The following is a 15,035-nucleotide window of genomic DNA, read 5'->3' as shown; positions in this document are numbered from 1 at the left end:
ACAGTTATCTGGCAGCTCCAAGGGCATCTACCTTGAGTTGATCCTGGGGCGTCAGCCGTCCTGCCTGCATTAGGCCCACAAAGGACTCCACCTGGACATTGGGAGGGGAAGGAAACACGCTCCATTAATCCAGACCCTGGAAGATGAGACCTGCAGACTCCCACACTCAGCCACATTCATGCTTTGGCACAAGAAGCTGGGTCCCACCTCGGGATGGGGGTTTTCTGCCAAGCAGCGAGAAGCACGTGCCAGAAATTGACTTCACCACTGACCTCGGCCGTGGCAGCCTTGGGAAAAATTAAAGGGGAAGGAACCTCCAGGAATTTATTGACAGCAAAGCATACCTACTCATATGCATAAAGACCTCTGAGGCAGAATATTTATTGCGGTCTGGTTGGGGATGGGGTGGGTTTGGGGGAGGAAACAGTTTAAATGCCTATCTGTGGAACAGGAAGCAGACATTGAGAAGAGAAAGGCACATGTGTATGTTCTGATGTATAAATGTCTCCGAGACCTACTTTTCGGAAACAAATCAAGGTACAGGACAGTGTTTCTAGTATGCTACCATCTGTAGAAAACATGTGGAGAATAAAAAAGAAAAAATGTAAAGATATTTGCTTGTATATGACAAACTGTCTCTAGAAAGATGCGAGAAACGGAAACATTCATTGCTTCTGGAGAGAAGTGGGTGGCAGGGCAACAGAGATGGGAGGGAGGTTTTCTACTACGTGTATGTACCCTTTGAACGTGGAACAGAGTGATTTATTGCCTACCCAGAAACAATTATTTAAATTTGGGACATCGAAAGCATTGTAATTGTATAACGTACATACTCACGTGATCATTGCTATAAATGCGTGTGTGTGTGTTGAGCATTTTTGCATGGAACAGAAGGGCAAGAGTGAGAAAAGAGACTTTGTATGCTGTGTGAGGGTCTTTACCATGTGCATCTATCACCCTCACAAAAAATATAGTAAGAAGAAAAGGCAAAGGCTAATTTGGGGATCATTTTTAAGACAGCTCTAGTTCATTGCTGAAATGTAGAAATTTATATAATATAATTATATTATATAATCTACATAACATAAAATAAAAATACAATGAAAGCTACAAATTCAATTTTAAATTTTCTAATAGCCATATTAAAAATATAGAAATAGGTAAATTAATTATAATAATATATTTTATAAGCCTCAAATATCATTTTAACGTGTAGTCAATATAAAAATTATTAATGGGATATTTCATATTCTTTTTGTCACGCTAAGTCCTTCAAGTCCAGTATGTGTTTTCTACTTACAGACCACCTCAATTTGGACTGGCCATAGGTCAAGCACTCAATAGCCACGTGATTAGTGGCTACCGCATTGAACAGTACAGCCCGCTCGGGATCGTTAGGGGTCAGCTGGTGTCCCCACTCCTGTTCAGTGCAATGACCTTGGCGTTGCTTCATTTTACAACAACGCAGGACAAGGGGAAATGTCTGCCCAGTTATAGAACTCAGAATGGTGGTGACAAAAAGGAGGAAAGTATCTGTTCACACTATTACAACATGGATAAGTCTTGAAAACACCATGCTAAGTAAAAGAAGTTGGACAAAAAATAGACAACTATTTTATATGAACTTATTTGTATGAAATGTCCAGAATGGGCAAAAAGACAGAAATTAGATGAGCGATCTCCAGGGGCTGGGGGAAGGCGCATGAGGAGCGACTGCTTAATGGATATTGGGTGACGAAAATGTTCTAAAATTAATTGTGGTGATGATTGCATGACTGTGGATACAGTAAAAATCACTGAAACATTAACTTTAAATGAGTTCATTGTAATCCATGTGAATTATATCTCTAAATAAAGTTGGGAAAGAAAGAAAGAGATTGAGAGAAAAAAATAAAGGAAGGAATGGAGGGGGGAAGAGAGAGAGAAAGAAATAAAGAAAGAGAAAGAAAGAGAGAAAGAGAGAAAGAGAAAGAAAGAAAGAAAGAAAGAAAGAAAGAAAGAAAGAAAGAAAGAAAGAAAGAAAGAAAGAAAGAAAGAAAGAAAGAAAGAAGGAAGAAATAAATGGTGGTGTTTCTTTGAAGAAATTTATTTTATGGACACGGCGACATATGAACTATTGCATTTCACTTCGCTTTTTGCAGTGACAGCTAGAAAGCTCAAAACCAAACATGAATCTGGTAAAGTGTTCAGGGTCCAACAGAACATTTTATTTATGCACTTCACTCTAAGTTCATTTTTTTTTCACCCTTACTTCCCCTTTGCTCCAGTTTCCTCACTTCCGTTTGCAGAATGTGGTTATAATGTATGTGTTTTCTGAGCTGCTTTAAAGCACTTTTGGAATAAAGCCAAGTGTATAGTTATAAACAGACCTGCAAATAATTCTCAGTTCTTTGGACTATTTGATGAAAATATAAAGGCCCTTTGAGAGGTGACTGAGAATTGGTTTCTGTAATGAAATGAACTATGAAAGTGGGGTGATTTATCTTGAGGAGGAAAAATAGAGTGGAGGTTCTATTACCCCACCCCCACCCCCCAGATCCTGAGAGAGTTGAGTGTCCCCCAGGGGCCAGTGAACCAGGAGACATTTTTAAGCACAACTGGAGAGAGTTTGCTGAGATATAATGCTAAAAAGGGAATTAAACCTATCATGGGTAACAAGGAGGAGGCTAGAGCCAAGTGGCCTCTAACACTAAGGGAGAGACTCATGTTTTTGAGATAATCAAGTTAACTTTGTCAGGAGAGTGACAAGTGGGCCTCACAGAGAGCCTCTCTTCCAAGCAGGCCAAGGTCCTGCTTTCTCTGGGTGACATATATCTCACTTGGCAAAGCTGGGGTTCCACTCACCTTGGCCAGGAACCGGCTGGCCTGAGAAGCTAGCACCTGGGTCCGCTCCACTGGGGGCTGGTCCTGGGTGATGCCTGGCTTCTCCGGAGGCCACCCTGGGGTGGGCGCGCTGGTAGGCGAGGAGGGGCTCGGGTCTCCTTGAGCTGATGGCCACCCTGGAATACAAAACACTGAACACTGGGGCCAAGAACAGTTTTTCCTGGAGCTGAGATTGATGCTGTACTCAAAACCACCACCTCCATCGTCAAGTTACGGCTCCGACATCTCACGGTCACGCCATCTTCACACAGGTGTGTGGGAGTGGGCTGGACAGTGCTGTCCTCATTTACAGAAGAGAACACAGTCTGAATCTGCCCTGGATCACACGGCTGGAGCCAAGCCAGGCCTCTGGGTTCCCAGTTGATAGTGTGAGTTCTAATTCAGAAAGATGTGGACTCAAATCCCACCCTCCCCCTTGTAGCAGTGTGACCTTCAACATGAGCTCACCTATCCAGGCCTTGGGCTCTTCAACTGTTAATGGTGTGACACCCCTCACCAGGCTGACACGGGGGTTAACTGGGATGTATGTGGCTGGGTACAGGGCCTGGACCCCATATGGGCTCCACAGTAACAATGTTCTTTGTCATGCAACTCACCCACAATCACCCAGCTGCTAAGTGGCAGAGTGACAGCTTCCCCTAGGCTGCTGTGGTTCAAAGTGGGATACTTTCCACATCTCCATTTGACTTTTTAAAATCAAAGCGCCCGGAGAGGAGCTTCACATACTCCCTCCTTCCCCTGGCCTGAACCCAGTGTGAGTCAAGTGTTCCCAGAGCAGCATCACAAGCAGAATGAAGCCTTCAGTCATGTCTCCTCTCCCAGACTCACCTGAGGCCTCGGAGGCCTGTGAGGCCTCACTGGGGCCTGGCCACCGCTCCACAGAATGGGGCTGTGGGATGGTAAAGGACAAGACCTTGGTCCCCTGGGGCACCGTCCCTGTGTAGATGCTGTGGCTGGGCTGGGGTGGGTCTGAGTACAGGTTCACCTGTTGGGGAGAGAGGCACAGGCAGAACCAAGTCAGGGTTGGGGCAAACCCACTCAAAAGGCCTCACCTTCACTCATGCCATCACTTAGGCACTCAACAAACATGACTATAATAATAAATGCTACCTTTAATGGAGCCCTCGGGTGGGGGCCAAACACTGAGCAAAAAGTTTGCATATCATTCTCTTTCTGGCAGTCCCAAAAAGGAGGCAGGGCAGGGACCAACATCCCCATTTTACAGAAGAGAAAACTGCGACTCAGAGAGGTTAAGTTACTAACTCAAAATCTCCAGCTGATAAATCCTTGGCCTGGGACTTTAACCTGGCTTTGACCTCAAAGTCTATGTTTTCCATATTAATAATATATTATAATTTATAATATAGCCTCAATATTATAATTAATATATTTAACATATATAAGTGCAATTATATTATAATATATAATCAATATGTATTAATAAAACATTTCCAATAATAATTATTATATTGCTCATATTAGCAATTGATGGCTATTTGGGTGAATGAGTAAACCAACACATGAATGAACTCCCCTCTGCGCCACTGGGGATGGATTTGACATGGTAACTAGCCCTGTGTGTGAGAGACTGGATGGAAGGAGGCAGATGGCCAAGGAAGACTATTCGAGGCTCAAAATTAAGAGACCCATGTGCCAAATGGTGGTTTAGACCAGGGCTGGCAATCGATGGTCTGTTTTTGTGATTAAGATTTTAGTGAACACAGACATGCTTGTTTGTTTAGGTATTGTGTATGGTTGCTTTCATGCTACAACTGCAGAGTTGAGTTGTTACCATAGAGACTGTGTGGTCCACAAAACTAAAAATATTCACTATCTGGCCCTCTGCAAAGGAAGTTCGCTCATCCCTGGCTTAGCATGGGAGCTCTGCAGAGCCTGAATTCACGTCCGCCTTGAGTCCTAGAGCAGCTGACTTAACTAAGCTTTCTGTGCACAAATTGCTCAATAAACAGCAGCTACCACCCTCACCTTCACCATCACCATCCCCACCATTATCACCATCACCATCATTGCCTCCATCACCATCATCACCACCATCACCACCACTGTTGTCATTACATAGCCATCCTCTGCCCTCCAGGCAGGTCCCTGGAAAAGCTACTCCCCTGTAGGTGGTGCCCCGGTGCCCCCACTTCCAGCTCCGCAGGAGGATGTCAGGCGGTTTATCAGACTGCCTGCTGCTGCCCCAAGGTCAGGGTAGGTCTGGTAAAGGGAGCCCCTAGCCGCGAGGCAGGCAGTCTCTTCGCGCTTAAGCTGTTCTTCACATTCTGGTTGTAGGAGAACAATCTCTCCCCAACCCCACACCCCACCCCCACTCTGCCTCCAGCTGCCTCCTCCTCTGTCGGGCCCAGCCTCAGATGAGAACAAAGCTGGATTTTAATAATCCCCTCAGCCATCTGTTCAGACGCGCCTGTGGGGGCTTGCCCACTAGCACCCCTTTCCTCCCAAAGTGATCCAAATCTGGGGGGAGCCCAGCCCTTCAAGTCTTCCCCTGTCCCACTTGTCCCTCTTTCAGCCTCTGGCTTGACCCCCAAGGCCCAACCCACGGAGCGACAGGAAAAGCCGCTTCCAGCATGAGGTCCCATTGTCTCAGGGATCAGAGGAGCTGGAAGCAGAGGGGCCAAAGGCTTGTGCAGATACCCTGAAGTCAGGAGCTGAAGGTAGCTGTGGGCAGCTGAGTTGTCTCCAAGGACACATCTTGGACCCACTCCTGGGCTTCAGGGCACCCTTTTAAGCCAGGATGTCCGATGATGCTTCTTGAGGCTAGACTAGCTACATTAACCGGAGAAGGGTGGATCAGTGAGCGTGGGAAATATTGGGTTAAATAACTGACTGTTCTCTGCACAGATGGGTTTCTCACAGCCTTTAAAATGCTAATAGACTTTATGAATGGGGCAAGGAGGGGGAGGGAGTGGAGAGAATAGGAAATATTTCTCCGGCTCCTCTAAACAAACTTCTCTTGCCCCCTTGCCCCTACCCTACCCTATCCCACCTCCACTAGGGGTGGACCAACCAGTGGCCATCAGAATATACGCTTTGAGAAAGGCAGTGTCATGCCATCCCCTGATTCTCTCTGGGGTAATTTCTGGTCTCCTCGGCCTCCTAGATCCCCCAGCAGCTGAGAAGCAGCTGAGATGGGGGACAGAGGCTGGGGGGAGGTGACAAAAGCACAGAGAATGTGTGAGATCACCATAAACTCTGGCCTTATGCTGGTCTAGAAAACAGAGCCAGCAGTGACTCCCGACCGGCCCTGGCTCCCTGTCCCCACCCAGTCCAGATTCAGTGATGCTTCCAGGCCAGGCCTTGGGACTCCCTGGTCAGCCTCCCTGGCAGGAGCCTGCATAGTCTGGTTCTGCTGGAGACCATGCTATAAATAGTGGGCTCTGGCACCTACTTATTGAATGACCTTGAGCAAATTGTTTAAACTCGTTTTGCCTCAGTTTCCCTAATGGTAAATTACTTAGAACAATGGTCAGTAACCCTCACTTATTACTATGGTTATTATCATTATAAACACCATCATTCTGCCTCATTTCCGTGCGTCTACCACAGACTCCGTGCGGGGTCTGTCAGGCTCACCCAGGCATGGGGAGAAGGGCACCCACTTTGGAGTCAGGCAGACCTAGGTTTAATCCTGACTTTTAATCCCTAACCAGCTGTGAGATGCTGAGCAAACCACTCCACCTGGCTGAGTCTCAGTTTCCTCTCATGAAGAGGATCAAGCGAGGGGACCCCGCTAGCACACTTAGCCTGGGCCTGGCAGCACCTGTTCACCACTTAGCAAAAACCTCTTCCCCTGGATCCCCACTGTTGCTGGGCCCCTTGCCTGGGTGCTCAGGGCAACATGCCCGCCAGCCTGGCCCCTTCCCACATGGGTCCAGTCGCCCCAGGGGGCTCTGAGCTGAGTGAGGGGCTTGGCAGGTCCAGGGGTGCCACTCCCGCCAGTTCAGCCGCAGGGAGCAGGGCCATTTCTAGCTCCCTGACAAAGGCTCTGAGCTGGAAGCCTCTCCAGGGTCTCCACACTCTATAGAACTCTGGACAGGGTGAGAAGCCTGGCGGGAAGTACTAGGCCCTGCGGGACTGGGCAAGTCCCTGCTCCACCTGGGCTCCTTGTCCTCCTCAGCATGCTGGGATTGTGGGTCCTGCCTTACTGCTCCCCAGGACAGCTGAGAGACTGGGGTCCAGGAGCATTATCCTGCTCCCGGAAGGGTTCAGATGACCTGTGCTCACCCTTCTCTTGAGAAGAACTCACATGCCAAGGACTCATTTTTCCAGAAAGCAGGAGTGGGTGATGTCGCACTGAACCTCTCACAGCCTCTCCTGCCTTCCCTCCTCTGTTCCTTCACGCATGAGACAGGGGTCTGAGTCACGGGCCAGGACACTGGCTGAGGTGACTGCATATGAGGAAAAGCGAGTCCCCGCTGGGCTGGGAGAGCACCCGGGAGGGAAGGCACCGCCACCACTGTGCTCCCACTGTGTCCACCCCCGTCTGTGCCTGTACAGTGCCTGGCACACGGGCACCCAAAAAACACCTTCGCGTTAATACCATTAATCATCATCATCATCTCTATCTCTAAGAAAGAACTTGCCAGGTGCCAGGTCTGTGCTTTCCCATATATAGACTCATTCCCTAAATGAGTAAAGGAGGAAGGAAGGAAAGGAGGGAGGGAGAAGACGCCTCAAGCCTCTGCCCTTGACCATGACCTTTGGCAGCCTCTACCTCTCCTGGGGCCCCAATTCCCCAACCTGTAAGATGGAGAACTGAGGGTTTGGACCTGATTACTATCTCCTTTCTCCTTGCACCTCTTAGGAGTCTTGAGCCATTAGAATGTGGTTTCCCCAGAAGCCCCCTCTACTGTGCTCCCCAACTCCCTCAACCCTTCTACCCCAGAATCTTGCTTAGCAGTTCAGAGCTGGACGGAGGCTTAAGATACTGGTTTCCAGGAGGAAGGTCTGATTAACCCCCTTTTACAGATGTGTCCAGGGGGCTGAGAAGGGAAGGGACCTGCCCGTGTGTGAGGCCAGCATGAGGACAGACACCTGCTTATAGAATGGGGCCCCTTTTGTTTCGCACATGGCTGCCTCCACCCACACTTACAGAAGCCCTTCTAGGTGGTTGAGAGCAGTTCTGTGGCAGGGGGAGGAGTCCTGAAGCATGACAGGGGCAGGCCCATGTGGGGGTCCTGAGAGAGGAGGCAAGTGAGAGGTGGGTCTGCATCTCTGCACCTCAGCTCCCACCCCCTCCCTCCTCTGCTACCTGATGAGGCAAGAGTAGGGTGGGAGGAAGGCAGGAAGCCACAAGGGGCTGCCACAGGTCTCACTTCCTGCCTCACCCCAGAAAACGGGAAGGTCCTACATGCAGAATTCACAGCCTCCTCCCAAGTCTAAGTGGGGGCTGGGCAGGATGGCAGCCAGCTCCACTGGGATCTTGGATGGATGTCCTTCTCCATGCTCCCCCTGTAGCACACGCTTGGCATGCACTCACTCAGCTTTGGGTCAGGGGATGAGGGGGTGAGGCTGTGGTGCATGGCGAGAAAGAAGAAAGGCAAAGTTGTGGTCCAGGAAGGATCGGGCCCAGGAAACAGACACCATGTTCTAAGCAGAAATTCTGTGCTACTCCCTTGAGGCTCAGAAAGCCCAAGTAACGTCCTGAAGTTCACACAGCTGACGAGTATTAAAGCTACAAAGTGCGTTCAGGTGATCTTACCCCAGAGCTCATCTAGAAAGAGAGAGCTCTTGGTGAAATTCCTAGGGACCCTAAATTCTAGGAATCAAGGTTATTAAAACTCATCAATGGGAAAGGAGATTGAGCCCAGAGAACACTGCTCAAGGTCATGGAGTGACCTTGTGGTAGAACAAGGAAGGGCTGGGTTCCACTACTCCCAGGGTCTTAGGAGGCAAGAGGCAGTCGCCCCTTTCAAAGACTATGGGAAAGTGTCATCTCCAAGGGGCCAGGCCCACACCTCCGCCCCTCCCCTGCTGGGTACCTTGGCTCCCAGGCGCAGCTGGTCGATGGTGTTCTCGGCCTCAGCGTACTTGGTGAGGAGCTTGTGGTAGTCCTCCTGCAGGAGAGGGAGAACAAAGCAGTCACCCACTCAGGCTCCTTGCTGTGGCCCTTCGCAGGGAACCTAGCGCCCAAAAGGGGCTTCTGGCTTCCTCAGTGATGAGAGCTGAGCAGACCCCTGCGGGCTCACATGCAATGCAGGCAACTCATCCGCCATCCCCTTCCGCCAACCCAGACAATGAGTCAGGGATGGGGGACTCTGGGCGGCCTTACCTTGATGCATCACCCTCCTCAGAGAGGACCACAACTACTTGCTTCCAAATTACCTGCCTGTCTGTGGGCTCCGTGAGTAAGCCCACATCTGTCTTCCCCACGGTCCTATCCCCAGCTTACGTAGTATGTGCTTAATAAGTATTTTTTAATGGCTGAATGAATGAATCATCAAGGGGCTCCTTGGTAGAAAAATAGAAGACTTGAAAATTACAGTCATTACTTGCCTTAAAACCGAAGAGCTTATTGAAACGAGTCATTACAGGGGAAAAGTAAAAACAAATGTCACTGGTAATTTTTGAAGGATGCCAGGGAACTGACACATGGTTCTGAAAACTGGTAGTTAAAAAGGCAGAATCGAGCATTTCTCCCATCTTTCCACGTGAACGGGACCTTGATAACTAAATAGTTGATGAGGGAAAGTTGAACTTTATAGAACATTTCCATCAAATAAATGCAAAAGGGATGATAACATGAGGATACCACCATTTACACCCCAAATGAAGGACTGGATCAAGGCAATGGACATCAGTGGCCGCTCACATCACAGGTGAGAGGCCAGCAGGCATCCCCTGCCTCCTGAAGGGACCGCCCATGACGCGCTCCTGCCAAAACTCCCTACCTGTGCGGTGCTCCTGGTCTGGAGGGGAAATAAATAGGTGCTTACAACCTAAAAAAAGCCTCTAGCTCTAAACTGACAACATGCAGGACAAAGAAAAGACAATGGGACATGGAAGAGACTTCAGATCAGAGGGAACATCAGCAAATTCAGAATATAGGAGACTCCACAGGACAGAACTGGTTCCTCAAAGAAGAAATTACAAGGAAGAAATAAATTTGAAAAAAAAGCAAAAAAAAAAAAAAAAAAAGAGGGAGAGATTTGAAAGACACATTGGCCAAATGCAGTATATGAGTGTTTGGACCCTGATTCGAATCAACTAGAACAAACAAGCCCTTTATGAGACTCGGGGGGATCTGAATGCTGACTGGATCTTGGATAATATTAATGAACTGGCATTAACTTTTAGGTATAGTGATGTGGTTATGTTTAAGGTAGAATCTTTATCTTTAGACGTACGCACTAAAATATTTTTAAATAAAATGATCTGATGGCTAAATTTGCTTCGAAATACTCCAGTCGGGAAAGTGGGGGAAGGGGTGAAGCCATAGATGGAACAAGGTCGCTGGGGGCCGGGTGATCGGTATACATGGGTGGAGGTGGGGTGGGGGCTCATTATACTATTTTCTCTCTTGTATAATGTTTCAAATTTTTTACAGCAGAAGTTAAAAACAAACAAACACAGACTTATCTATCCTTGCAGCATGAGCGCAATCCTGCTCATTTTGAGCAAAAGGCTTGGGGCTATCTTCATGGCTTGGGGTACAACCCTCTCTCCACCAGCAGGGGATTCCTAGCCCAGGCAGAAGCCTCCACCAACCTCCCATCCCAACTAACCTCCAACGTACCCAGGCCCAAAGACGCCTTGATGATACACCTATAGAAATTAGTCTGCTTTACCTGGAGCTGATTGATTAGCTTGGTAGCTTGTTCAGGCGTCCGAAATTCTTGGGGTACCTTGGTGATAGGGTGGGTAGGAGGTGGGTCCTTTCCCAGGCAGGCTTCTCCACTGCTCAGCAGCACCTCCCGCACAATCTCGGCAGGTGACTTGAAGATCAGTGGCTGAACAGGGTCCTGAGGCTGCCTGTTGTGTCTCCTAGCCTTGGGGGGGCAGTAATTCTCATCTTTGGGGAACCTCACCCGGGGTCCCACCTTGGAGAAATCAGGGAGAGGGTAGTTCAGCCTCCCCCTGCCGTATTTGGGGGCATCAGAAGATGAGCAGCCAGCCAGAGTGGCTCCCTGCCTGGGCGGTGGCCTTTTCTGCTGGGCTGGCCTAGGCGGAGTATTCAAGGGGCTGATAGAGCCGGTGAATCGGGAAGGGAGAGCCTTAGGTGACGTCCGTTTCTGCTTCCAGGCTTGGTCCCCGGGCTGGGGGCAGGAGAAGCTGGTAATTTCTCTCCTCCATGTATCTGCAGGACACTGGAGGCTCTGGGGCGCCGGTGCTGAGGAGTCCTGGAATTCTGTGGGGGTTGCCAGAGCAACACTTCCTCCGGTTCTGTCGTCTGGGTTTAGGAGGTGGTGACTGGGGCTCTGTGGTAAAGTTTCTGTCAGGGCAGTTGGCTGGGGGGCATCGGTCTCTCCTTCCCAGGGAGAATCAAGGCTGTCACTAGGTTGGTCAAGGCTCGTAGTCCCGCTGCTCCAGGACCTTGCTGAGTTGAGGTCAATGGTTGGGTTGACCTCCGAGTGTTCTGGAAGTTTTTCTCCACTGGCTCGTTTGCCAGAGGCTACCCAGCCTGTGGCCTGATCCCACCCCAAGGCCTCAGGGCTGGTGTTTCCACTGTCTCTGGAGCAGAGACCAGTCTCATCCCCCAATCTTGGGGAGCTCTCTCCAGCTTCCTCAGCCTCTTGACCTCCAGTGGCCTCATCTGGCTTCTCTTCTATCATGTCTGGTTGAGGATCCTGCTGGGGGAGCCAGTTGAGAGGCAAGCTGGAACCTTCTGGGCTGTCCACATCCTCTGCTTCAAACTCTAGAAAGACAGGTCATTGCTTAGCATATGCCAGGTCTGGACTCACTGTGGAATGTTACCTAAGTCATTTCACCCTTCTGGACTTTCATTTCCTCATCACAGTAGTGATGGTAAGACTCACAGTGAGCTGCCATATAGCCAAGTACTTACCTAACATCTCCTCTATTTGACTCAAAGGTCCTCCGAATTCAAACCTCAAACCACCTGGTAGTCCCCCATGTTTTCTGTCTCAGCAAATGGCAACATCATCTTATCCAGTTGTACAAGCCAGAAATCTGGGAGGCATCTTTGCCTTCATCTGTCTCCTCTAAGCCCCCAAAACCCAACCTGTCACCATCAGCTCCTGTAGAGCTGCCAAATTTACCTACTGTTCTAAAGCCTAGCTCCACTACCTTTGCCCAAGATTACATCCTCTCTAGCCTGGACCACCGCAGTAGCCACATAATCATCTCAATCCTCAACCTCATCCCCTATCTGAAAACTCATCAATATCTTCCTGTTGTTCTCAGGATAGAGCCGAACCTTTAATATGGTCCTGAGGTCCCTGCCTCCAACCTCCATTACCTCTCTTGATCCATTTCTCTCCTGGACCCTCCCCCCGCCCCCACCCGCCACCAGTGTCTCCCTGTCTCCCTGCTCTAGTCATGCCATATCCTCTCCCACCACAGGGCCTCTGCACATGCTGATCCCTCTACCAGGGTTTTCTTTCTTTCCCAAGGCTTAGTTAGCTCCTATTTGTTATTCAGGCATCCGCTCAAACTTGATCTGATCAAGAAAGTCTGCTCAGATCTCCCTTACTAGATCAAATTCTCCCTTAATAGACTTTCATGGAAGACCTTTACTTTGAAATACTTATCAAAGCTGCAGTTTTCCACTTATTTATGTGATTGTATCATTAGTATTTTTCTCCCCACTACACTGTAAGCTCCATGAGAAAGGACACCCTCTGTTTTTATTTACTATTGTCTTTGCAGAGCAGGTGCTCAACAGTTGACAGAATGGAAAGAAGGAAAGAAGGGAAGGAGAGAGTACAATAAGGAACGTGAAGCTCCTAGGAAATGGATAGTTGTTGTAATTATTACATATTAGGTAGTCAAGAAATAGTCATCCATTCATCTACTTATCCATTCACTGATACGACACTCACTCACCCATCTATCTATGCATCTATCCATCTACCTATCTACTCAGCCGCTCACCCACTCATTACCCATGGCCCATTTATCCATCCATCCATTTATCCATCATCCATGCAGTCAATGTTTACTGATCATCTACTCTGTCCTAGATCCTATGCCAGCCTCTGGGATAGAGCCAAAGCTTCATGAGACACAGTCTGCATGCCACCAAGTACAGACTCTCTACTCTGGTGAGAGGCACCTTTGTCATAACCCTTGTATCACTCACTGCTCCTGTAGGATCTTTCCCCTACCCTTGGCACCTCTACATCCTTCAACTCCTTAAAATCTCCTTCATCAAGTCTCTCTTGTTTACAGTGGCACGTTTGAAATCCAGAGAGGTTAAGCATCTTGCCAAAGATCACACTGTCCTGGACCTGGAATCCAGGTCCCAGCCATGCAAGCCAGTTAGTTTCTGCCACTGAGGTTCATACTGTAAGATGAAGAGAGTGTGCTTTGGAGCCAGGGAGCTCTGCGTTCTATCCTGGCCCCTGTGATCTCTCACTGGGTATCATGGGCAAGTAGCCGACCTCTTTGGTAGTCCTTACTAGACTGGAGGCTAGTTCCTCCTATCTGGCAGAGTGGTGACGAGGGACAGAGACAAGTCCCAGGCTCTGCCAAGCCCTGCATCTGGCACACAGTAAGGGCACAGGACATGGCAGCAGCTGTTACATCATAGCAGGGGGTTAGCATGTGATCTCAGGAAGAGATGTCTCTGCCCTTTCATCCCAGTACATCCCAGTCACCATCCTCTGAGGGAGAGTTCAGAAGTGGTTCCCTAGCAGGTAGCTGTGGGCAAACCTGACATGAGGGACTTTAGGTCTTGGCACAACCCACTACCAGCTTATGGCTTCTCTACCATGCATGGGGGCCTGCCCGATTTGCAGAATATCAAGACAGGGCTGTTTCATTCATACTGTTAAGTGCAATAAGCATCATGCATCAAGCTCTTACTGTTCTCAGTGGTGTTATTACTCTCGTTTCACAAATGGGGAAACCAAGATTCCAAGAAGAGAAGAGACTTGCCAAGGCAAACTAGGAAGTTAATCTAAGTTGGTCTTGGTGCAAAGGGAAGAGTTATTTTAGAAAACAAGGAATGCCAGCATTCCCATTGCTAACTGGGATTCTATACAATCTTAAAAATGGGCATAAACCCTGGACCAAGCAATTTAAATTACCAAGGCTATTATCAAATTAAACGTACAAAGATGCACTGATATTCATCTATGCATTATTTGTAATAGTAAGAAACAGAAGCTATCTAAATTCCCAGCAGTAAGAGATGGGCCCAACAAATTTCAGCATATCCATGCCATGGAATTCCTAGTCAAGCATTAGGAATGACTTGCGGAAGAATATTCGATGAACTGAAAAATTGCTAATGCCTATTAAGTTACAAAAAACCAACACAGCTTGTAAAATACTGTTTCATATTCATATCACATTTGTATAAATACATATGGAAAAGAGTTATCTGGATAATAAGCAATTTTTAGTTTTTCCCCTTTTTGCTTGTATTTTGATTTTTACCCAATTTTTACATAATGTAAACTTTAAAAATTTTAAACTGTAGACTTCATAAATCTTAATTAAAAATTTTCTAAAACTCCCTCCCACTCTCACCTCCCACGGGAACAGTGGGATGTTTGGGGGACACCACTGTGAGGTTGGGGGTGGGGGTCACTCTCACCCTCTTCCTCAGACTCTCCCGATTCAGGATCCTGGCGCCCATCAGGCTGCAGCTCCAGGTACCACTCCAGTGGCTTTAGGTGCTGCTGGGCCAGGCGGAAGTCCTCCAGGAGCTCGGGGCTAGTGGCACTGGGGAAGGGCCCCTTTGCTCCCCAGCTGCGTGGGCTGCTCCCATCAGCATCCTTTTCCTCCTCAGCCCAGGCCCAGCGCCGCCGCTGGGGCCCCTTCCCCAGGCCTGGCTCGGCCCAGTGGACCTCTGTCCCTGAGCTGGCCATTGGGCCTGACCTGTACTTCACCTGGGCCACTTCATCTTCAGACGGAGCTGCCACTCTGGGCACCAGAGTCACCTCCAGCTCCTCTCAGCACCAGCCATCCTGCCTGAGGCCTGTCGGGGACACAATCAAGGG

At 48.7% G+C, this 15,035-nt stretch overlaps 1 protein-coding gene across 6 annotated transcripts in view; it reads right to left on the bottom strand.

Moving 5' to 3' along the window:
• Nucleotides 1–15,035, bottom strand: part of AKNA (AT-hook transcription factor) — a 51,104-nt gene that overhangs the window by 21,968 nt on the left and 14,101 nt on the right. For 5 of the 6 annotated variants that reach the window (XM_016152656.2, XM_016152645.2, XM_016152666.2 and 2 more), the window contains 6 exons: nt 14,630–15,013; nt 10,695–11,761; nt 8,889–8,963; nt 3,712–3,868; nt 2,845–2,999; nt 32–91 (listed from right to left, as the gene is read on the bottom strand). In XM_016152656.2, coding sequence (XP_016008142.2) covers nt 32–91; nt 2,845–2,999; nt 3,712–3,868; nt 8,889–8,963; nt 10,695–11,761; nt 14,630–14,903 — 1,788 coding nt within the window. In that variant the 5' untranslated portion in view covers nt 14,904–15,013. The remainder of the gene's footprint in view (nt 1–31; nt 92–2,844; nt 3,000–3,711; nt 3,869–8,888; nt 8,964–10,694; nt 11,762–14,629; nt 15,014–15,035) is intronic. The other variant, XM_016152675.2, reaches the window with a different exon arrangement.

Source organism: Rousettus aegyptiacus, unplaced genomic scaffold, assembly GCF_014176215.1.
Source record: "Rousettus aegyptiacus isolate mRouAeg1 unplaced genomic scaffold, mRouAeg1.p scaffold_m13_p_3, whole genome shotgun sequence".
Taxonomy (NCBI): domain Eukaryota; kingdom Metazoa; phylum Chordata; class Mammalia; order Chiroptera; family Pteropodidae; genus Rousettus; species Rousettus aegyptiacus.
The sequence above is the reverse complement of the archived record's forward strand: the minus strand, read 5'-3'. Positions and strand labels throughout refer to the sequence as shown.